Here is a 24,189-nt window from a genome sequence, read left to right as displayed (position 1 = left end):
GGGGATAAATCCACCCACGCTGTCATCACAGAGCAGTTGGTCTGCTCTTGTCTTGTAAGTACATTCTTTTATTCTTTTATCAATATTACCATACAGTGAGCACTATTGGTTGTCTCTTTTTATCTGAGAATTGGACAACAGTGACGGAGAGGAATCCATTTATATCCCACAAGCGGGGATTAAACCGCTGAATGCGCTTCACCCCAGAGCTGGTTATTAGCTCTGGCAAATGTGAGTTTTATATTATTACTCCTTTACGTCTATACTTGAATTTTACATACTGCACCATTGGTTGTCCTTCTCTCTTTTTATCTTTCATATAAAGTGGATCCACTGCAATAGTAGAAGACCTCATCACTAAAGACCATTTGTAAGGATAATATATTTGGACTTTTGCCTTTTAACTGGACTTTTTAATACTGATTGTGGCGCAGCCTTTTTTATTGTTTTTCTTGTCTTATTTTAAAGGGTTTGAGGGATTCCTTTTAAGGTTGCTGCCTATAAGTTAAGTAAGCGCTGTCTCATTCTTCCATTTTTTTCATCATCTTCCTGTCCGCCCGCACCTCCCATGCCTCACCCTTCTGTCAGTCCCTACATTTGTTTCCTATAAAATATAGAGCTCAATTTAAAATTCTGGTTCTTGCTTTCAAATGTCTACATAATGCTGCTCCCACCTATCTATCCTCCCTTATACACAAGTATGTCCCGTCTAGGCCCTTACGATCTGCTGAAGACTTACGTCTATCTTCTGTCCGTACTCCCACCTCTGATGCTCACCTTCAAGACTTCTCGAGGGCTTCACCGTTCCTGTGGAACTCACTTCCCTCCTCCGTTAGATGCTCACCCAGTCTCCACTCCTTCAAAAAATCATTAAAAACCCACTTCTTCATAAAAGCGTATCAATTAAACTGTTAATAGCTCCTAACTGATTCCTCTTCTGCAACTGTCACTAGTCTAATACTATCCTTACCTTTTGTGTCATTTTAACCCACTCCCTCTAGCATGTAAGCTCATTGAGCAGTGCCCTCAACCCCTCTGTTCCTGTGTGTCCAACTTGTCTGGTTACAACTACATGTCTGTTCGTCCACACATTGTAAAGCGCTGCGGAATTTGACGGCGCTCTATAAATAATATAATAATAATAATAATTCCCCTGGCAGGATGCTGGAGTGATTATTGTTGCTATACCTAAATATTGACGGGATTTAAAAACCTTGATTCTGCAGTCACCCACACTCTGTATTATCTTAGGCATGCCCCTGACACTAGTTTAATCATTCCACATAGTTTCTCAATTAACAAAAAACTATTCACAAAAATCCCCCTTGAACTTTAACAATTCAGTCCATTTCACATCCTTTCCAGTACCTGGTAGTCCATCTAAAGTCCTGTCTCACTTCCACCATTTATTCCATTTACTATGACCTATGAGCTAATGCGAGGGCTCTCTGACATGCAGGTCACGTACATTTAAAGCCATGTGTTGGGATTTTCCATTGTGAGAAGGAGATTTGGGCTGTATGGTAGTGAATGTCCCACTACGAGTTCCATAAACGCCGTTAAGATGAAAATGCTTCGAAAACCCCTACTCCATCCCAGCTATCGCTGCAGTAAAATGACAATAGTTATGTAGTTTACTAGAGAGTAAATAATATCTACCCAACTATTTTGTTACTGTATCCTTAGACCCCCCTTGAAAGGTCTCATATCCAATATTCACAGACAAAAACCTCCATTAAATGTTCTGCTACAAAGCGATCTTGGATAAATCCTCTGCAACCCTACAAACCCGAAACTTTGTCAAACTCAATTTGTAATTTTGATATCAGCGCAGAGCCCACCCTGAATTCAACGTGTGGAAGACCACAGTTCTTATGTTACATTAAGCAACCGAGTGCTCCTAGGGTTTGTGTAGCAAATGCTCAACCAAAAAGTGAAAGAAAATCTGATACCTTACAGCAATTTGGCAGCCATCTCTGCTAAACAAATAAAGTGATTATATGTAAATATCACACAGGATATGACTTATAAAGTAGATAGGGGTGGAATGCTGTAGAAACGTTCAAACTGGATACGCACCCAGACCTGTACAACTCAATGATGTACCTCAGTGACGTGGTTTAGACACCATGTCTCAGGAGGATGCTCGTTCCAGCCTCATTCTACTGAGCTCCAGACCTCATGGTAAAAAATGTATTTAGATGTATTCGATTTTTTTTTTTCTTAACCATTTTTACTTCATGGTAATTTGAACCCTATAGCGTTAGAAATAAACATTTGTATTCCTAACACTATAGTGTTCCTTTAAGCCGTATTAAGCTCTGTATTAACATTACTTTGGAGAAAAAAGTTTACTTTACAATTAATCCCAACTAAGCTCAGACGTTTACCCTGCGAGGTGAACCCAGAAACCCAGCCAAAGTTCAACAGCTCAGGACAGGAGGAAACACCATTTATAATAAAATGTGAGCTGCTAATTGCTGCATTTTCACAAGAGAATTGTCAACACAAGAGGAAGCAGTCCTTGAAGGGAGAAATCACTTTTAAAAGTCACTTGGTAATTGTTTTTGGTGAAAATATCATGTTCCTCGAATGTATAACTTTAAAAAACACCCATAACTTGAATTAACATTTTTCACGAGATGTTTAGTTTTCTTAAATTTATATTAAAGTTTCAGAAAATTACATCACAACCCAGTACTGTCCAGGCACAATGGGGCACACATTGCTAATAAAGAGAAGACATAGTAACATTGTTTAATTCCCCCTTCTTTGTGCTCTCTATTCTGACTGCCAGGAGTAAAGGGCGGAGCTTATAATAATGATTGACAGGGAGCTAAGATGGAGGTGGCTCTCTCTATTCTGACTGCCAGGAGTAAAGGGCGGAGCTTATAATAATGATTGACAGGGAATATATTTCTCTGCCAGAAATCACAAGTCACTATTTTAATGCCTGCATGTCTGCTGAAAAAGTCATTTCACCCTCTTCATCCAAAGAGTAAAGCACTATACGGATGGGGGAAGCCTGCACGCACCTGCAGACACCAAACTCGACACCCGGAACGGCCGGGAACTGCTGCAGCAGGTTGAGGCCTACTGGAGACAGTGGAGGGGAAAGGCGGCCACTTTCCTATTGCTGCAACAAGCCAATTGGAAACAAGACTCCCCCTCTCCCCTCTCCGCCACCACGTGTTCGACTATACGAATGGCGACCACACAGCCGTTCGTCAATTAGGCTGCGGTTTAGCTTCCTGCCTGGGAGGTAAATTGGCTGCACACTCCACTTGTGTGTGGTCCAGTTGTTTGGTAGTTCGAAGTTCCACTTCGACCACTTCGAAAGTTTGAAGGTGCATTGTGCCAATATGCACAAATAGAGTTTTTAAAAGGCAATACTCCCCAGGGGCCATGATATGTCTATCTCTCCAGCTCTTACCTTCACTCTCACGTTATATTTTCCTTTTTTTACTAAATGTCTATGCCTGACTCTAGCTAACTGTAATCTACAATTGACGGGGTAGACCTGTTTCTGCAAGTATTTACTTAAATGCCAGAACTTGTAACAGGCTGTCATTGACATACCCAGTAAGCGAGTTTCATTACTTCACTTTAAATAATAAGAAATGATCATCTTAAGAAATGACCCTGCCTGCATTAAAATAAGTCTAAGCCTGTTCATATACAATTGTGACATTTTTGGCTTGCCTAACATGTACTACAAGCTTTAAACTATCTAAACCTGTTCATATATACACATTAAATTTTTAATTTGCCTAGCATGTACTATAAAAGTTGAACTTAAACCTACATTATCACCACAGACAGTAAGAAAAGCATGTATCCTATAATATGTTTTGTCCCTCAACTGTCTCTCATTCTATTATAAACTGAAACATTGTGCTGTCTATACACATGCCATGTCATACTTATAATGCCGGTTATCATTCTGCTTGCGTCTGCTATTATGGATGAGAAGGCCTACTGTTATTCTATGCACAACAAAAATAATGCACAACAAAAATAAAGATTTATAAAAAAAAAAAAAAGAAAAGTAAAGAGTAAAGCAAGTTTCAATGGGTTGTATTATTCCTTCAGTTAGGGAGGGGAGAGTGAATTTTATGGCAGCATTACATTAGCAGTCCTGAGGTTGATAAAGTTGCAATAGACGTTTGCCACTTTTTTCTAGAAATATAGGATTTAACTGTATGTTTTGTAAGTGGGCATACAATGCTTATGTGCAGACATTCTTTTCAAATATTTTCATTTAGATACCTCATACACTATAATAATAATAATAATAATAATAATAATAATAATAATAATCTGCATAATTTGACAAAATCAATAACATATGAATATTAGAAACAAAAACAAAAAAGCACTAGGGAACATTGACAATACTATACATCTAAGAAAGAATTGCTGGACATGGTTATAAAAATAAATATATATTTAACAAAAGTAAAAAGTGAATGTTACAACAACACTTGTTCAGTCATGTGGGAGCATGGTTAAAGCCTGTATTGACGTCTCTGATCGTCCTCCCAGGTCATCTATTTATGTCTTAACATAGATGTTGAATTTGATGGAGCACAAAGTGATAATTCACATCAATGTGATTCACATCAATTTATCATCGAATACGGACAAGAGAACCTCACCCACTGATGGAGCAGTGGGTGATTACCAATGCCGTGAAATGATGGAGGTAACCAATACAAGAAAGTGGCCCAACATCATTTGTTTATAATTTGGCAAATTTAGGTTTTTACAACAGACAAAGACTTGGGGATAACATTACATAAAATTCTGTGAGATTATTAATCAGAGAATTTCTAGCCAATATGTTGTAATCTTGGGGCAGGAGTAGCAGATATGGATTAACATTCCTGTCTGACCACACTCCCTCTAGCATTTATTTGTGCTAGTAAGGTGACTCTTAAAAAGTCTATATGGGGTTGGGTACCATCCATAAATTAATTTATAATGGGATTCTAGATGGTTAATGCATTGTATGGTACCCTTTAATGCAAGTAAGAAGTCATTCCATTCATCTACTGTATATACCCCACCCAATTCACTCTACCACTTCAACATGTAGTCCTGTTTAAGAAACATGCCACAAGCAAAAATATTATAGGACATAGAGATAGTGTTTACGACACTTTGGAAGGTCCATTTTTTCTTTGAATAATAAATCTCACATTGAAAGATGTGTTTTAGTGGATGGGAACATATCCGCTACCCAAGGACGTTGAGATGAAGGCAGCCATAACATGATTTGCCTCCATTTCAAGCCATTGTAGTCTAGCATTAGCCAAATTAAATCTGATTGGCATGGCGGCATTAGTTGCATAATAATAATGGATAAGATCTGGCAAACCCATACCCTCACCAGTCCTGGATTTTTGTAAAATGGATAATTTAATCCTGATCGTTTTTTTTTTGTTCCATATAAATGTTACAGAGGCAGAATGAGCCTTTCTTAAAAACAAACAAAATATTATATACGGTGTATATATATATATGATAGTGAGGGGGGTAGTGCTGAGAAAATGTGAAATTTGTGGAAGGAGACACCATCTCTCAATGTGTTCCCTAAGCTCGTACCAAACATTACCTAAATTACACACATCACCCTGTCTTGTTCCATTGGATAGTTTAAAAGTATCAGACATGAATCTAGCTGCAGATATTCTTGCCGTTGGTTGGCAATATAATGCAAACACAGCCCTAATGAAAGGATCAGGTATATTAAATGGCGACAGGTGATCCCAGTGAATTCTATCAAACGCCTTCTCTACATCCAAAGAAAGAAGCAGAGAAGGCGTGCGATCCAATCCAATTTGGTGAATCAAATTGATGAAACCATGTGTGCTGTCAGGTGCGTGACCGTTCATTCTTTATACATTTTGCTGCCATTTCCAGTAAGTCCTTCATTTCGGGGTATGTCCCAGCAAAAATAGATCCTAATGATATGTCCAACATTTTGAGATCTGAGGGCAGTAGTGGAATCAGAACTATGACCATGCACAGAGCACTCACACAAACTTGAGATAGCAAGTGGTCACAGTCAGCCTGGCCACCCCTTAAAGATGGGCCCCAGCAACGAGCTCTGTACAACGCGCTCTCTTCTACCCACCTCCATCATGGAAGCTGGGCAGGGGAAATTGGCAGGTATGTCGTACTGTAGCAATACCTTAAGGGTCCTTGCAAATGCCTGGAACCAAGGTATTCAACCATTTTTATATATCAATTTTTGTCATACATGGTTTTAAAGGTTTTTTTTTTTTTTTTTTTTTGCTTTAAAACCAACATTTCAGACCCTGTGCGAAACATTGCAAGACAAAGGACACTGTATACGGTCTAAAACTTCTCATTTCCTAAATAATTTGTGCAGAATGAAAGAATATACTAAACAATAAAAACTGCTGTAACTTTACATAATTGTTTGTCTGCAAAGCAATACACACACAATTGCTGTGTTCTGATATGATTATATTAGGCATGCATCCTTTGTATCAAATACATGTTATAGTAATTATTTTTTTCTATAAGAAAGTGCTCAGTGGTGAAGGGGTTAAGCTAGCAATGAATATTAGCAAAACAGACTTTCCCAAAGCACAATCCCAGTATATTCAAGGGGCAAGGTGTAAAAAACAGTTTGCCAGGATCCTAAAGGGCTCTTTTTCAGTTATAATATCATATAAGATAAATTAAGGATTAAAACATCATTAAATAGACAATGCATTGTCTGCGATGGTTAGATCTAAAGAGTCATTTGACACATTTTATTAGAGAAAGCTGTGAGACCGTGTTAAAACAATGCTGAGGTTCGACTACGAAGGCAATACAAGATAAGGATGTTAATCTGCTTGATGGAACACATTCTCAGTCACAGTGTGCCAGAAAGACAGACATTCATATTTAACAAAGATAAATAAATATACAAGCAAGGGAGTGAACTTCGTGACACAATAAAAAATAAATATAAATACAAACGTATGTTCTTACATTTAGTTACCACAGGATATCTAGAGTAAAAAAAAAAAATACAGGCGACATAGTGTGAACCGGAAAAATTTAAATATGGTAAGGGTATGGGGTTGGAGTTTCACTCACGTGTCCCAGAGCCGTTCCAAGCTCTGTGTTAGGTGCTCTAAGGTGCCAAAGATGTTTTACATTTTTTTCAAAGATACATATTTACTAAACAGTGAGATGGGGTTGATTTAATAGCACAATCATAAAACGTACCCCAAACTAGCCACAAGCGAATAATAGCCAACTTGGTAAAGATTTAGATTTCAGATATATTGAATGGCTACTAAAAACGTTACGTGGTATAATAAAGAGAGCTTACAAAGACGTCAAGAATTCAGGACAATCCTGGCAGATGGGGGAGAGTTGGGAGCTATGTCAGCGTGTTAGAAAGTTTTCCCGTTTACAAGAGATGTGGCAGAATACAAGAGGTTCAGACATTGCTTAGATTAAAAACCAAAGAAAAGAAAAAGTTACCTGCGCTCTCTCCTTAATCCCTATGTATATTTAGACAAATGGAGGTCATTTAGTTGCTCCAATGGCCATTGGAGGGAATGCCCGCCTGCCAACGTCAAGGCAGACCCCCCCTAAATCGTAGTCATTGCTGCCGGCCCAGTAGTGGTGAGAGTGAGCGCAGGATTTATCTTTTTGTAATTGCTTAGATTAACCTGAAAATTTAGGGAAAATATTTACTAAATCAAGATATGTTAAGTACTGAAAAGGCCCATTAAAATATCAGGCCAGAATAATCCAGCTGGGAGAGTAGCTTTGGAAACATTTCTTCTGGATAATCTGGTCTATATTTCACAATTTTCAGATCAATTCACAATTCTCAGTCTAGTAAATAAACCCCAAAGATGTTAAAGGCAGAACAACCACCGGCTGATTCGTCTAATCTGTGGTTCCATTAAAAAAAAAAAACACAGTTTATTCTATTCTTGCACGTCAATGGAATTTATAGTATTTAAGTTGAAATTTAGAGCAGAATGACTAAACTGCGGTAAAACTAAAAGGGAGAGATTCTATTTCCAATGTAACTTATTCTGGTCTAAAATGTATCCATTCCATATAAATTTTACACAATTCTCAGGTTTAGAAAAAAAGGCAATAAAGAGTTAAATATCACATCATTTGAGAGCCATAAAATGTTTTAACTGCAAAGTTCCACATTCTGAGTATAAATGAAAGATAAATGCTATAGAAAGGGTTATTTAATCCCATGGCCATTTATTCATCAGTGTGCAGTTACATTTTATTGCTGCATTTTTTTATACTTCCACACAATGGTTTAAGTTCCACGCATTTTACGGTTTAAATAGTGAAACGAGTGGGCATGACATTTATGGGCCCTTTACCCCAGTGCTACATTTATACATTCCTAACCTTGTACCTCCCTTATTTTATGCTCAGTCAAGCACAGCTAGACAACCTACTTTCTCTGTAACCCCGGGCTGGAAAAACTGGGCCTTTATGGTATTTCCAATGGATTGAAAACAAAACTACTGTGACACTGACAGCAATTTGGGCTCTTCCATACAATAAGACATTGGGAACATCTTGGGAAAAAAACAGTTTCCTATATTTAAGTCCTGGGTAGTCTGATAGATGGTCAGACACGTATTTGTGGCCCAGCTGCCCAAGTAGTCAGTTTAGACAAAGGAACTAAGTCGAATTTTATGGCAGCTCCAGCTAGTCTTGTTGTCCTTAAATTATTATATATTTATGCTTTGCTACAGTAACAATCAAATTACTCAGCGTGTAGCCTAGGAATGTAATAAAGGAATAGGAAAATACAGCACAAATAAAGGAGGAATAATTACCCCCTGTGCGTGCTCTGGGAGCTGGTTAGGTATAAACCCACAGTTGCAATAAATGCTGGCAGAACGAGCAGAGCAGAACGAGAATGTTACAGAGAATGGTTGGTGTATTCCTGGCACCATTGCTCCCTCTGCCTGCCCCTCCCTCCCCAGTAAATAAAGTGTTAAAAACCCTTTATTGAATTACCTGCACCAGTGCCGATGTAGCTTGGCATTGGGTTGAAGCTTGGCGATGAGCGGGCGCTAATGCACGGCAAATTCCACATGCGCATTCGACCTCCCCATAGGAAGCCATTGAATCAATGCTTTCCTATAGGAAATAGTCTGATGCTGGATGTCCTCATGCAGAGCGCGAGGATGTCCAGCACCCGATACCAGTCCAAAGGTCTGTTTCAATCCAGGAAGCCCTCTAGTGGCGGTCTGGTAGACAGCAACTAGAAGCAGACTTCGTGCTGCAATGTAAACATAGCAGTTTCTCTGGAACTGTAATGTTTAACAATGCAGCATTAAGTGCAATAAGGACACTGTTAACAGACCGCTTCAATGAGCTGAAGTGGTCTGGGTGCTTACAGTGTCCCTTTAAATGTCAAGCAAATATTTCAAACTATTTCCCAAGCTACAATAATAGAGATTTTTGTAATAATTTAAATATAAAAATGTGTAAAAAAAAATAAAAAATATCTGGAGAAAACTAAAGACCGGACAGGAAACCTATATTGGGTGGGTTGTACAGGTAATCAATGTTTTTTTCAAACGATCAATGTTTTACCAGGAGATAATAGTGGTATAAAATGTAATCGATATTAATTCTTCATTCTCACGATTTGCTGGGAATTGTTGATGTTAATCATGTCACGGTTTTAAGACCAGACACACAATCACAGGTCATACACCCATTGCACACAGATTAAATTGCACAAACTGTTATTTACACGTTACTTAGTACATGTCTGCAAGAGACAGGCAGCAACATAACAAGGCCATGGAGTCCACCGTCTAGGAGTCCACGCGAGTTTGGAGGAATTTATGGCAGTTATTGCTGGTAAAGGGTTAAACTAGAGTTTTACACCAAAATTGCGCACCAAAATGAAAGAGGTGACTGTGTGACTATAAACTCGAGCTCTCTCTCGTGCAGAGGGCACTTGTCAGCATTTTGGATCTGGACTGTCCTTATGGGTGGGATCTGTTTGATGTGGATATTTACAGGTCCTCTCTGGCACAGATGAGAGGGGACTAACTGGATGGCAAGCTACAGAGGTTTTGCGGAGCTTCTGCCCATTCTCAGAGCTCAGATGTGGACCCCATGCCCACTAGAATTAGAGAGACATCAGCTACACCAGTGTTACCCGAAGGAAGGCCGAGACAATCATCTGAGGATGCTGCATCTCTTCTACAGATTGGATCTGGACTGCCCTTATGGGTGGGATCTGTCTGACATGCAATTGGAATAGGTTCCCGCTCGAATGGCACAAGTGGGCGAACATATCTTAGAGCGTGTCAGTGCGGAGACTAACCGGAGTTCTCATATTCTCCGTTTACTCCAGGATGAAAATAAACTAAATTCAGCTATTGACAAATGTGCACATTCGGCTTCTATTACAGAATTTGCAGATTCATTTGGGGCCAATTCTGTACCTGCTAAAAATGACCTGAATTTCAATGCAAAGTACAGTGATTTTGGTTAATCAGAAACCAAGTTTGAGCCAAAATCATTGATTCAGCGATTAATGTTAGAGTTTCAGTTCTTCTCCTGAAGGAAATAAATGGACTTCCTAAAAAAGAAAAAAATACTGTTTATAAAACCTATTCCGATCAGATAATCAGAGCCAGTCGCCATAGGAGTGAATTAAGTGGGGGTTTGTAAAGTTTAGTGTGTCAGTCTCGGTACAAACATTGTGTCTGGCGTTACCTGTGGGAACAATGCCCTTAATTACGCAGGCTGCCGTTCTTTAACTGCCAGAAATAGCTGTTGCCAAAAACATGTTTTAAAGTGACAAAGTGATTAATTTTAAATTCTATTTCCAAAACTAATTCCGAATATTGTTTTACAATAACCTCTCATTGCACCGAATTGTTTGGGCTTGAAATGACCTTCAAAAAGTTACAAATCCACAGAAAGTCCACGATATACGCTTTATCTGACAACATAGTAATATCGTGCAATTAACGGGGTTATAATATTGGCCAATTAATTAATAGTGATTGATGACTGGGCCACCCCGGTCTATACTGAGTCAGTCACATTATAGTTGGGGCATCAGAAGGTGCATAAAATGCCCAGTGTTTCGATGAGAGCAGGTGCCCGCGGATATTGAACAGATAAAATGGCAAAGTTCTGTATGTGTAATCAATCCAACATATTGCCAGACCAGGACGTGCACACTAAGCAACTGTGCAAACCTCTAGCTGTTACTTTATGTCGGAATGTGAGCATGAAACTATTAAAAGAGCTCAACAGCATCTCCGCCCCTCCACCTTCTCACAGGTAGAACCAGCCACAGGGGACACAATATCAAAATATCCAACTACAGCTGACCTGGCTGCACACAACTGCTCTCCCCATAAACAGAGAGAGACAGAGACATAGCTGCAAAGCAGAAACAGACATTCTGATCCCCCAACAGAAAGGGACGGGAAACCTCACATCAAGGTAATGAATGAGTGTGCAACAGAGACAGATTAACTATGAATTTATATACACAACGTTAATTTCTCACAAACACAGACTGATACAAATCTTTACTGGAAAATTTAAAACTGATTCAAAGAATGACATGTCTATGAAAAGTTGTTCGCAACGGTTGCACTTAACCCTTTCATGGCAACATCCCAAACTCCTTGTCCTGAAGGGGTTAATATTGGACAGGGAAGAATTTGCAAGCAATCTGCCCAGACCTCACCCCAGTAGACCCATCAGTTCCTTTTGTACAGATCTGATGTAAAGAGGAACGAATCTGCTCCAGTTTTATCACAGCCAAGGCTGTGTTTGAGGGGGCTTCACAAGAAACAGAGAAGGTTCTAATAAGGTTACAACTCCAGTGACAAAAAAGGGGACGGTATAATTTTAAGGACAGATTAGCTGTATTACATTTTAATCTTAAAATGTTTGTGTGTAGGTGTGCGCTCACAAACACAAGATTTAAGGCAGCAGCAGGAAGTGAAGATACTCATAAAATAGATTGTTTGTTTTGAATAACCATATAGTAAATAAATATGTGGGGATTTTTTATTTTTATTTTTTCCAGTTTAATCTGCGTGCTGACTTTTTTTTAATAAGACGTTTAATGTTGGTTTTATTTCCAGAGACACATTCTAGGAATTACCTGTAATCACTAATCTGCTTCCTCGAGATTGTATAATTAGTGCCGGGGGTCAATGAACAGACTTTATTATTATTATTATTATTATTAGTGTGGACACAAGGACAGACACAGATCAGATTATTGATTATCATTGCTTAAACGTTTGGCAGTAAAAGGATCTTGGGGGTATAAATAGCAAACTAAACTACCAGCTGCAATATTAAATCACAAAAAAATAAAACTAAGAAGCAAATTTTGCCAAACAAGCACATATTCCATTAAGAAAATGTTACATTGAAAATAAAATAACTGCAACAAACATGTCTGCACTGTTGATATGCTCAGGTTTTTGGGTGGATATTTACTGCAGTTTGTTAAATACGATGTTAGTGCAAGAGTGTCGGTTTAGATAACGGATTCAATGAGATTTCTTTATTAATGTGACAGAGTTTACCATTAATAAAAGGTCCATCAAATTAACATGTTGTAAAAACACAGACTGTGAAATTAGAGACAAGACAATTACCGCAAACAATTCAATCTAAATTTCGAGAGGAAGACAGAGAGCAAAGCCTTTATTGAGATGCAAGAAAAAACGCCTCTCGTGTCCACTCCATGTGCAGACATCACACGGTAAAGGGGACAGATAACACGTAGGCTTCAGGGGAATGTAGACAATATATTTATTAAAGGCATTGAGAAAAACAATGATCTGATTCGCTTTGAGTTCACTTTTAATCCATTAGCGATGTTTTAATAAGACAAAGGATACAGAATCACATTTCCATTAACTGCAGGTTTCACAGTGACACCTGTTAATGGGTGTGAATTAACCCTTAGAACCTCCAAGATTTGGGAGCAAACTTTATATTTTGGAGACTTATATATTGTCTAAATTTGAGTCTTTCATGTGTTAAGCAGGTAAAAATATTTTACGTTTAATAAATGTGCACACGCGTCTTGCATTGAGATCACATTTATAGTGCTACTCCTGGTTTTACTTTGATTCTCAATGAATACATGCATAATTATAAATTGTTTCATTGGGAATATATCTAAAAACAGCTTGAAAAACCTGCATTTATCTTGCCTACAGCCTTTACAAGCCCTCCCCTTCCGACCCCTCCCAGACTTTCTGTGGCTGTCCAATCACAGACTTCCCAATGCAGCTCAATGAGAACTATTTGCAAGGCAGGTGCTCTGAACAATTGGTGCCTCTTGAGTTTAGTTCCACTGAGCTAAAAAACAGGTGTCTGATTGACAGCCTGTGGGTGTAAAAAAGTTAATTTATAAAATTGCCAATTTCACAATTTAAGCTAACAGGAGGGTGGCTGGAGATATACGGAAAAAAACAAACATCACACGTGTGTGTGTGTGTGTGAGAGAGAGCGAGTGTCTGGGTGTATGTATGAGTGTGTGTATATATAGATATGTCAGTGTGCTCTTGTTTCAGTGTGTGTGTCAGTGCGCGCACACACATCTGTGTCAGGATGTGAATCTGTGTGTTTTTACGTCAATGTGTGCATCTGTGTCATGTTGTGTACATGTATCAATTTTTGTGTGTATCAGAGTATGTGTATATGTCGGTGTATGCGTGTGTTAAGGTGTGTATGTGTCAGTGTTGGTGTGCATCTATGTGTGTATGTATGGGTCGGTGTATTTATATGTATCTGTGTGTTAATGTGCATGTATATTTGTATAAGTATGTATGTAGTAGTGCATGTGCATACATCCAAGCAGTCAAACACCAGCACAACATACAAGCACACTCCTGCAATCTAACATATATTAAACACAAATTTACATCCACATTTAAAAGTGAACATTACATACAAACACACCCCTGTATTAAAACACTAAAACGATATACAAGCACCCCGAAATACCAACACTGTACATTAAACTATATACAAGCACCCCAAAATACCAACACTGTACATTAAACTATATACAAGCACCCCAAAATACCAACACTGTACATTAAACTATAGTGCCATTAAATGCCGCAGCGCTGTACAGATAAACAACCTAGACATTTTGATTTGGGGTGCCTCGGAAAAATATTGATTTCTTAAAGGATCACTATAGGGTCAGGAACACAACCACGTATTCCTAGCCCTATAGTGTTAACACCACCATTTAGGTGCCTTGCCCCCCTCCTTAGCCCACTATAAAAGTTTAAAACTCGCCCTACTTCCAGCGTCGCGCAGGTCTGCAAGCATTGGCTCTGCCCCCTTTGTGACATCATCAAAATGGCCGATTTTTAGCCAATCCAATGCTTTTCCATAGGGAAAGCATTGAATTGGTTAAAATTTGCACGGGGCGGGGCAAATGCAGTTTTGGCCAATCAGAACCTCCTCATAGAGATGCATTGAATCAATGCATTTCTATGAGGAAAATTCATTGTCTCCATGCAGAGCGTGGGGACGCTGAACGGTAGGGCTGCTTACTGTGCAGCCCTGAGTCAGGAAGCCCCTCCAATGGCCATCTAAGGAGTGGCCACTGGGAGTTATCCCTAGGGGCAATGTAAACACTACCTTTTCTCTGAAAAGGCAGTGTTTACATTAAAATATGTGAAGGGAGCTATTATACTCACCAGAACAACTACATTAAGCTGTATAATATACATTAAGCTGTAGTTGTTCTGGTGATTATAGTGTCCCTTTAAGGGCACCTTAAACCTAAAAAGTTTGGAAACCACTAAATTAAAGTATCCCTTGAAGTAGGCAGGCATTCACCTGCTGAAGTTTGGAGCTGAGGTCTCCAATTAAGCCAACAGCAGAAAAGAAAAGTTAAACGACAAAAAAATAAAAAATACTTTTAGTTGTCACAATAGGAGACATTGGTAGCGGAAGAGACATTGTTTCCAAAGGGTCTCCCATTATGGTGACTTAATAAATCATCCTTGATGACATCCAATGTGGTAGAACATTTATTTTTTGTCACTTGATAAGCGATCTGAGAGGTGAACTAAACTCAATTATCTCCAGACACAAAACACATTTTTATAAAACCCCCAAAATACCTTTAAAAACCCCCACAAAAGTTACATCCCCTAATAGCCCGTGACAAACATATCCAAAAATCCCCCAGATCAGTTCAGGAATTTCCTGGAAGTCATTTATTTGACTGACTGCACGCATGGTCCCATGCCCAAAACAGTGCCAGAGAATCGGGGCTTGCGGTTGGTCTAGTTCGATAGTTTTCGGTAGTCTTACCCTGGAGCTTGTTACCCACATCCAGACGAACAATTTCACCGAACAGTGCCCTTCTAAATTGTATAGAACCGAACGCAGGCGATGACGGAAGTCCAGCGGTGTTTGAGAGTTTTTGTGTCCGATTTTAGTTCCATGAGATTCATGCCCAAACACCGCCACCTGCGTTCATGCGAACAAGATGGCCGCCACCTCGTGGTTGTCCATAGGAATTGCGGCCACCCAGACGAACAATTAGAACACTGCGGTGAAAACTGTTCCAAGGAGTTAATAGGTGATAACAAGCTCCCGGGTGGTCCCTGGTTCGTGCATCTGTTCGGTTCCCCAACAGGATAGCAAAAAGGCACGAATGAGGTCTATTATGAGTCTTTTTGCATGGCCCATAGTCCTGAGGCAGGAGGCTGGCAAACAGGCCCCTCCAAGAACCATTTGCGAGGTTACTTTGGCAACAAGAGGGTTATTCAGAGACTAGATACATTTCTTTCTCAGGACAAAGTAAATATCTGCCAAATCAGCTCTGTAACGGATGGTATACAAATGTATTTTAAATGCCACAAATCCAAGGGGAACAATTACTTCCAAGGATTTATTGGTTTGTGTGTTTATTTATACCTATATTTAATATATATCTGTTTGTGAGATGTAAAAAATAAAATTAAATGTAGAAATTCAAACCACTTTATCCTACAACTGGGTGCCTCCATCGTAGCTCCCTGGCAGTCAGAATAGAGAGCATACAGAGGAGGAGAAATTAAACAATGTTACTATTTCTCCTCTTCATTAGCATAGTGTGCCCTGGCTGTGCCTTGTCTAAACTGGATTAACAATTTGCAAAATCATTAATAAAAATGTAAAGGAAATATCTAAAAAAAATTTTTTATATATTTTTATTTTTTTTAAATTAGCACAAGTTATAGGTGATTCTCGTGTGTTTTATGCAATAAACAAGCCTCAAAAATAAACAGAGCCCACTAATTAAAATGAATCCTTAAAATCAGTCCTATCATTTATAAATGGAACCAGATACCATTCTATTTCAGAATGCACCCATTCAGATAATATTTCTTTATCAGTATTACATCTAAATAACGGAGTGATACTTAGTTTGTTTTCTTAAACAGTCAGCTACGGCGAGCTTCTAGCACATTACTAGAACATGAAGTGACAATAGTTTGTATTTAGAAAGAGCAGGCCCTGGGGCACTTAATTAAAAAGGAGTAATTTCCTTATAAACTGATAGAACCAGTGGAATCTTCCTGCCGTTTGCTCCCATTTAAAGGGACAGTGTAGTCACTATAACTAATCTCATTGACGTGGCCTGGATATAGTGCCTGGAATCCCCTGACATTACTGCTCCATTCAGTGATAAACCATTTAATCTTAATGAAGTAGTTATAGTGGCAAGAAGTCCCCCAGCGTTGTACCTCCATTCAGTATTAAACCATTTTCGAGAAGTTTAACACTGAATGAGAGTCACTGGCTTCCCATAGCTCAGCCCCCAATTGAGTTGTGGCTAAGTCTGAGATTACACACTTCCTTGTAGCCATACCGATTCATACCAGCATTGGGCACTGTGATAGGCTGAAAGCAGTCAGCTGACCCTCTCAGCCAATCACACCTACACATTGCCGCTCAGAATAAGCAGCACACAGGGGAGGGGCTGATAGGGAGCTCTTGTTTAGCATTAAACATTTTTATATACTTTAACTCTGAATGGAAGTACGGTGCAAGGGGACTCCAGACACTATAACCACTTCAGTGAGATGAAGTAGTTATGGTGCCTATTAATTCCACTTTGTCAGATTTTTTTTTCCCTTTCCATTTTTCTATCATTATGTTTTATGTATCTTATTGGCTTCACTCTCTCTTTGCACCTTGCCTTTTTCATATTTATTTTATTCCTTGCGCCAGTTCTGGGTGCCACCATGATATCTGCAGTTTGCTATTTCTGGGATTGATTTTCCTGATGGATTGTGGGTAAGTTTGCAACCGAAATGGAACCTTGATTAAGCTCCACCCATTTCCAGAATTTGCCAAAGAAGACGCTGCCTCTGAAAAAAGTCAAAGTCTCAGGCATTCCCTTAGCAGTTCATTTTTGGGAGCCACAAACTCTGTTTCATCCAGGACAGTGGCCTTGACACTCAACAGGCCCCGACCTCCTTCCTTCCGGCAGGTGTACAGTATCTGGGTGCTAGATTTTGGGTGAAATCCTCCATTCATAGTGAGTAGTTTCCAGGTTTTGACATCCATGGTGACCAGTTCTTCACTTGGCCAGGTTATTATTTCAGCTGGGTACCTGATGACCTGATGATATGTAGGGCATATGTGTTTATGGCTTGGATCTTGTTCTTGCCATTGACCTGGGACTTCAGGATCTGTCTGACTCTTTGGAGGTACTTGGATGTTGCTATCCTCCTTGCCTCTTCCTCATGGTTGCCATGTGTTTGTGATACCCCCCAGGTATTTGTAGCAGTTCTCTACATCTTCTATTTGGCCTTCTGGAACCTCAGCTCCTTCCGTCCTGATCATCTTCCCTCTTTTTGCCATCATCCACCCACACGACATTCCGATGTCCTTGTTGTATAACCTAGTTAGGTGGTTCAGTGAGTCAATGTCTTGCTCATTCTTGGCATACAGGTTGATGTCGTTCATGTAGAGTAGGTGGCTGATGGTGGCTCCACTCCAATATTATATATATACACACAGGCTAATATAATAGTAAGTGCCAGGGGCCAGATTGTAGTCGCATCGATATACAAAAATAGGAGGGATGGGGGCGGGGCCTGACCGCCGGCGGGATCAGATGTGCTCTGTCTGAGCTCCCGCTCCAGGGCCCGAAAGCCGGTGCAAACTAAAGGTCAACTGCACCACATCGGTGACCCTACAGACCCCCAGACGCTGGGGTAAGCGGGGATACCGCCCAAGACCGACAGTAACCCGACTGGGGCCCGGAACTCGGAGCTTGAGCCGGGACGAGACGGCCGCTCTCCTGGGTCTCCAGCCGGGAGGTCATCCTGGTCTGCAAGGGCACCTAACAGAGTACCAACCTGGGCCTAATCAACAGCCCTGGCGAGGAACATCCACCGGGCGACAATCCAAGATGGCCGCCGCACGCCAACCACGTGCGCGATCGAACTGACTAAAGAGGACCGTCAGACCACCATGAAAGCCTGCCCCAGGTTTAAGTTGGCAGACCATGCTGCATAAAAAGGTACAGGCTCCGGGCAAATACCAGGGAGCAAAGGGGTATACACAAAACGGGATCCCACTAAACCACCCCTATAAAGCAGAACCACAGGGGCCACCAGACCCTAAAGCAACCAGCCCAGACAAGACAAGCCAGAGGGACAGAACACCAAGCCCTCCACCTTGCCTCCAGCTAGAACTGGCCCTCCATAGCAGCCCAGACCTAATATACCACAACTACCGCCATACACCAATGAACAGCGCGCAGGATGACTCCACAGCAACACCAGGGCACAAGCGGCACTTACCAAGCAAACACAGTGCAGCGAGAACCACAGGAGACCTACTCAAATTCTGCTCAACCTGACGGACTCATGTAACTAAGCCTGCAACCATGGACATTGATTTAAGCTAGTTATTATCTGCCCTACAGTTGAATCCTAATATGCTCAGCCAGACACACTACCTACAGTGCCTACAGCATGTTTTACACACTGTATTAAGCGAGGAACTGAAACTAGAATGCCACACTAGCAAACCTTAGGGCTCAGACACCCACTTCAACTAATGAAAAGCGTTATCATATTTAACCCTAATGTAAAGCTGCATAGAATGTTATACCTGAGGCATTCCCATAACCTAAGCACTTAAGCTTGAACACTTATGCTTGTTCACTCACTCAGTGCCCAGGGCACATACGTCAGTTAAGATAGCCTGAGTACTAAGCCATAGAGTTTCTCTTAACTACTGACAACTATTACTCTACTATTGTGATTTGTTTGTTATTACACTACAAAAAATGTGCAATTCCTACTAATGCTATGTTACTGATATCCTATGTCTGTCCTGCAATGCTTGACAGAGCTGTTGTGGCAAATGAAGCTTGACTGTACACACTTGCACGATAAAAATAAAGAATTAAAAAAAATAAAAAAATAGGAGGGATGGTCCGCACAGCATCAACATTCAAGTCCCCATTCGGGACTTTCCTCAGGACATCTGGGGGCGTGACTTATGTGAAGGGGTGGAGCTTGCGTGCGGGGTGGAACATGGGCACGGAATAGCCAAAAATTGTAAAGGGAGCCTCACAGTGCTCCCTCCAGCCGCCAGCACCCTAAATGCGACTGCAGCAGCTCCCAGCACCCAGGCTGTTACAGTTACTCCTTTTAGAGAACATGAACCCTCTGACCTAGTTAGCACTTTGTGTTAGCAATAAAAACCATTTTATATTCACTTTTACACAGATTGTTTCACAACATCAAACAGCTCCAAATGACATTCTGTAATTTTACAAATAGCATTTATAACCCCCCCCCCCCCCCCCCCCCACACACACACAATAATGAATACATTCAATGGATTCCAGAACAATAAATAGCATTATCTCATAATTTCTTAATAATAATATATATCAGTAGTTTCATAATTTGCTATTTTGCCATCCGAAGCCACAATTTATCCCCCAATGGAATAAATCAAGCCATATAGAAATTATTCATTCATTGTCATTTAATATGTACACCATGGAGTCATTATTAAAGAGAGTGATTAAAGCTGCAGGTGCACAATTTATACACCAAAGCCTACTTAATTAAGCTACAGTTGTTTTGGTGCTTAAAGCGCACTAAGCCTGCTGTAAAGTGCTGTATATATAGATCCCAAGCCAATGGATTCCAGGTAAAAACATATTTGAAATGAAAAACTCTAAACAAAGAAACAGAAAGTCAGGATAGCTGAATATCACAGACAGGTCTGCTTTAGAGGCAATAAGATTGTATCACATCTAACGACAAGACATGGGTGCGCCTTCTGCCGATACAATACCTACTCACACAATAAAAAAACTTTTAAAAACGAACAAGCATGCATTTTATAACACATGCCTCATATAAAAAGATAAAATGCACAAAGAACATATCCTAACAGACGTCTTAAAACATAAAGTGATACAATTTCATTTTTACTCTTCTTATACAAGTTCCAGCCTTGCCCTCTCAGTGACCCACGGCCTAATATACCCCACCCCATTGTAAGAATATAATCAATGCTATTCACTTCCCCTGTAAGTGGGTTTAAATTGGCGCCGTCATGGCCACATCTATTTTATTTATTTATTTTAAACCCTGACGCCACTAGATCGGATTGTCCCCCTACTTATCCCCAAATGCCCCTAGGTTGCCTCAATATGACCTCCAATATGATCCCCATATTAGCCTGTGACTGCCACTGCAGCTTTAATCTTGTGGCTGATCAGTGTATATACATTGTCACAGAATTCAGGACACTCACTCAACACCAGATTCCAATTTTAGAAAATGTAAATTATTTTTATTCTTTTACAAACAAACACCTGGCCTAAGTAAAATAATGGGGATTAAGTTTCAGTATATTTAGATACAGTATATAAAAAATGTATCATTTCCCAGACTTACACAAAGACTGCTAATAAGAGTGACTGTGATGATTAAGCTTTGTTTGAAAATGTAAAACAACAAACTAACATTTGGCAATGCGTACTGGGCAGCGCAGGTTTCTAAACCCTTTTACCACGAGTCTCCGTTTTCATGTTTGTACACGGAACTTTCCATGTGATCATAGACAATTATAGATTAAGGTATACAAGAATTTCAATTAGCATTTAACCTTCACCAATCAGGAACCACTAACGTGGTTAATAATTCACTTGTTAATGTGTCCAATGTGATCATGGGAGGTTTTACCCAATAAAAACTCTATTCCGTTACACCACTGGTATTTAATCTAGCATATTCATTTGTTATCTTTATTCTCTTTTAAAACAAAGTTCACAGAATGGATATCTACAATCAGCAGAAACTATTTACATTTACCCCTTCGGAGGAGATTTAATTCCACCTTTGGTTTAGGCTGCCTTTACATCTGTAGCCTTATCAGTTTGGTGCCTCTGGCTCTCCATACCTTCCTAGCCTCGAATAAAAAATAATAATAATAATAATAAAAATAAAAAAAAAAAATAAAAAAAATATCAGGCCCCTAATCAATAATTATTAAAAACAAACACCAGGCCCCTAACTAATAATGATTGGATAATAAAGAAAGAATGGACTCTCCTCTGAGCTAAATGTATAATTATATGTATTAATCAATATATATATATATATATATAATGTGTGTGTGTGTGTGTGTGTGTGTGTGTGTGTTACATACACCCGTAGTCCGACTAGATGGATATAAATTTGACCTACACTGAGTTTTAAGAAATGGTCACATGGGAATCCCATGTTAATGTTGACACTTAGAAACATACAATAAAAATAAATAGAACCCCAAGCATTTTTAGGCCCAAATTTAACATGATACAGCCCTGAAGTAAATGTATTCATGGCAGACTATGGTGACTTGAGACAGAGGCCCACACAATGGTTAATAGAAAACATGCATGCTGTCTTTACTGTTATGCTATCAGTAAGAGTCTAGCAAAAAATTATAAATATTTGTATGCAAAAATATATATATTTTTTAATCTTTAATTTTTTTTTAGATTTTTTTTTTTTTTAAGTTCTTCTTAATCAGAGAAACACAGATACCGTCTAGAGAATGTAAAGGACAGGTGTTAGATACTCAGAAGCCCTGACATTATTATTTCAGAGTAAAACTATATGTCATCATGCATTATCCTGAAAGGCTGTAAAACAGGGATTTATGGGAGCCATAGTTTATTTTCGTTGGAGAAGAAGAGTAAAAAAACAAACAGAAAAAAAATGTTTTTTTCTTAAATTTCTGTCCTTATGTCTTCTTTTCTAGGTGACATTGGCCTCCCAGCAGAATGAATTCCTTCTTACGAATGATATTAAACATTTTTTTATGGCCCAAAAAAAGAAGGTCCAAGTCCAGGCTTGTCTCAAAGGACGGGAGATGTAATATTGAATTTGGCAACGTAGAAGAACAATCAAGACTAGCCTTCTTGGCCGACATTTGGACTACAATCCTGGACCTCAGATGGAGATATAAGATGACCGTTTTTATTTCAGCGTTTCTTGGAAGCTGGTTTCTATTTGGCTTGCTCTGGTACGCAGTAGCGTACTTACACAAGGACCTTCCAGAGTTTAATCCACCTATAAACCACACTCCATGTGTAGAAAATATTAACGGGATGACTTCATCCTTTCTCTTCTCTCTTGAAACGCAGGTAACTATTGGCTATGGATTCCGATGTGTGACCGAGCAATGCGGCATGGCAATTTTCCTACTGATCATTCAATCCATTCTGGGAGTCATAATTAACTCGTTCATGTGTGGAGCTATCCTGGCCAAAATTTCACGACCCAAGAAAAGAGGTAAAACCATCACTTTCAGCAAATATGCAGTCATCAGCAAAAGGGCCGGAAAGCTCTGCCTACTTATCAGAGTGGCCAACCTCAGGAAGAGCTTATTAATCGGCGGTCACATCTACGGTAAACTAATGAAAACCACAGTTACACCTGAAGGAGAAACCATTATCTTGGACCAAGTTAATATTGAATTTATTGTGGATGCGGGAAATGAAAATCTATTTTTTGTCTCCCCACTGACCATCTATCACGTAATTGATAAAACCAGTCCGTTCTTTGAAATGTCATCCGATACCTTAATGCAACATGAATTTGAACTTGTGGTTTTCTTAGATGGAACCGTGGAAGCAACGAGTGCTACTTGCCAAGTGCGCACATCCTACACCCCTGACGAGGTTTTCTGGGGGTATCGTTTTGCACCCATTGTATCCAAAACCAAGGAAGGCAAATATCGCATAGATTTTTCCAACTTCAGTAAAACAGTGGAGGTGAATACTCCACACTGCGCTTTTTGTCTCTACAATGAGAAGGAAGCCAGGACAAAGGCAAATAAAGGCTATGATAACCCCAGCTTTGTCCTCACAGAACAAAACGAACCCAATGACACAAAAATGTAGCCTTACAAGACACTTAAGGCATTCAAAGCATACAAATCTGTATTATTTCCATAAAACAGACTATTACAGTACAAAAATGACTGTGATTATACAAGTGAATTCTCCATGAGAAAGTAGAAATAGCATAATAATCATAATATGTAAAGTGTATTAGAATAGTGAGTTCATCCTAGAATTCTGCTAACCAGCTGCCTTTAAATAAACACAGTAATAACAAAACGTATAAAAGTTTAGTTTTTTAGCGCAAGGATTATTTTGATGCATATTAACAGCATTTGTGTGTAGCATATGTATTGTAAGACTGGATAAGGCAGCTACAGAATGTACGCTTACATGTCATGATATGAGACACGGTAACGTGCTGGGTACATGGACAGGTCATTTTACCAGACACAAATTCATCCTCATCAATTCAGAAGGTCGTATCCGAGACAAGTACAGTTCCAAATATTAACCAGAATCGTGTATCTAACTGTTAACGGTCTGAAATTCTTTTGAATTCACTGGATATTATGCGAGGCTTAGAATGAAATCCAGGGTCCAGATTGAGTAAATGGAGTGTAAAGTCAGACAGTTTTTGCCAGGTTTTGTCATTTGAAATAAATATTGATTAAAAACCAAGACGCTCCTGTGACTAATTAAACAGAACAAAAAACTGAAACAAAAACAAACTAAAAAGGAAAACAAAATACACTGCAATTTTATAA

General features: G+C 39.4%; 2 protein-coding genes across 2 annotated transcripts in view; one reads left to right on the top strand and one right to left on the bottom strand.

The window, feature by feature from the left end:
* The window catches only part of KCNJ5 (potassium inwardly rectifying channel subfamily J member 5), a 76,398-nt gene that overhangs the window by 18,746 nt on the left and 33,463 nt on the right, over positions 1 to 24,189 (bottom strand). The gene's annotated exons all lie outside the window — the stretch shown is intronic.
* Positions 11,390 to 23,881, top strand: KCNJ1 (potassium inwardly rectifying channel subfamily J member 1). The gene is made up of 2 exons (XM_063437084.1): positions 11,390 to 11,502; positions 22,339 to 23,881. Exon 2 carries the CDS (start codon positions 22,361 to 22,363, stop codon positions 23,480 to 23,482), a length of 1,122 nt encoding a protein of 373 aa, XP_063293154.1. The 5' UTR covers positions 11,390 to 11,502; positions 22,339 to 22,360; the 3' UTR covers positions 23,483 to 23,881.

Source organism: Pelobates fuscus, chromosome 11 (assembly GCF_036172605.1).
Source record: "Pelobates fuscus isolate aPelFus1 chromosome 11, aPelFus1.pri, whole genome shotgun sequence".
Taxonomy (NCBI): Eukaryota; Metazoa; Chordata; class Amphibia; order Anura; family Pelobatidae; genus Pelobates; species Pelobates fuscus.
Note: the sequence above shows the minus strand (reverse complement) of the source record. Positions and strands in the feature narration are given on the sequence as shown.

Bases quoted from the DNA above. Each gene is read 5' to 3' on its own strand.
- KCNJ1 (XM_063437084.1), top strand. From the start codon at position 22,361: ATGAATTCCTTCTTACGAATGATATTAAACATTTTTTTATGGCCCAAA.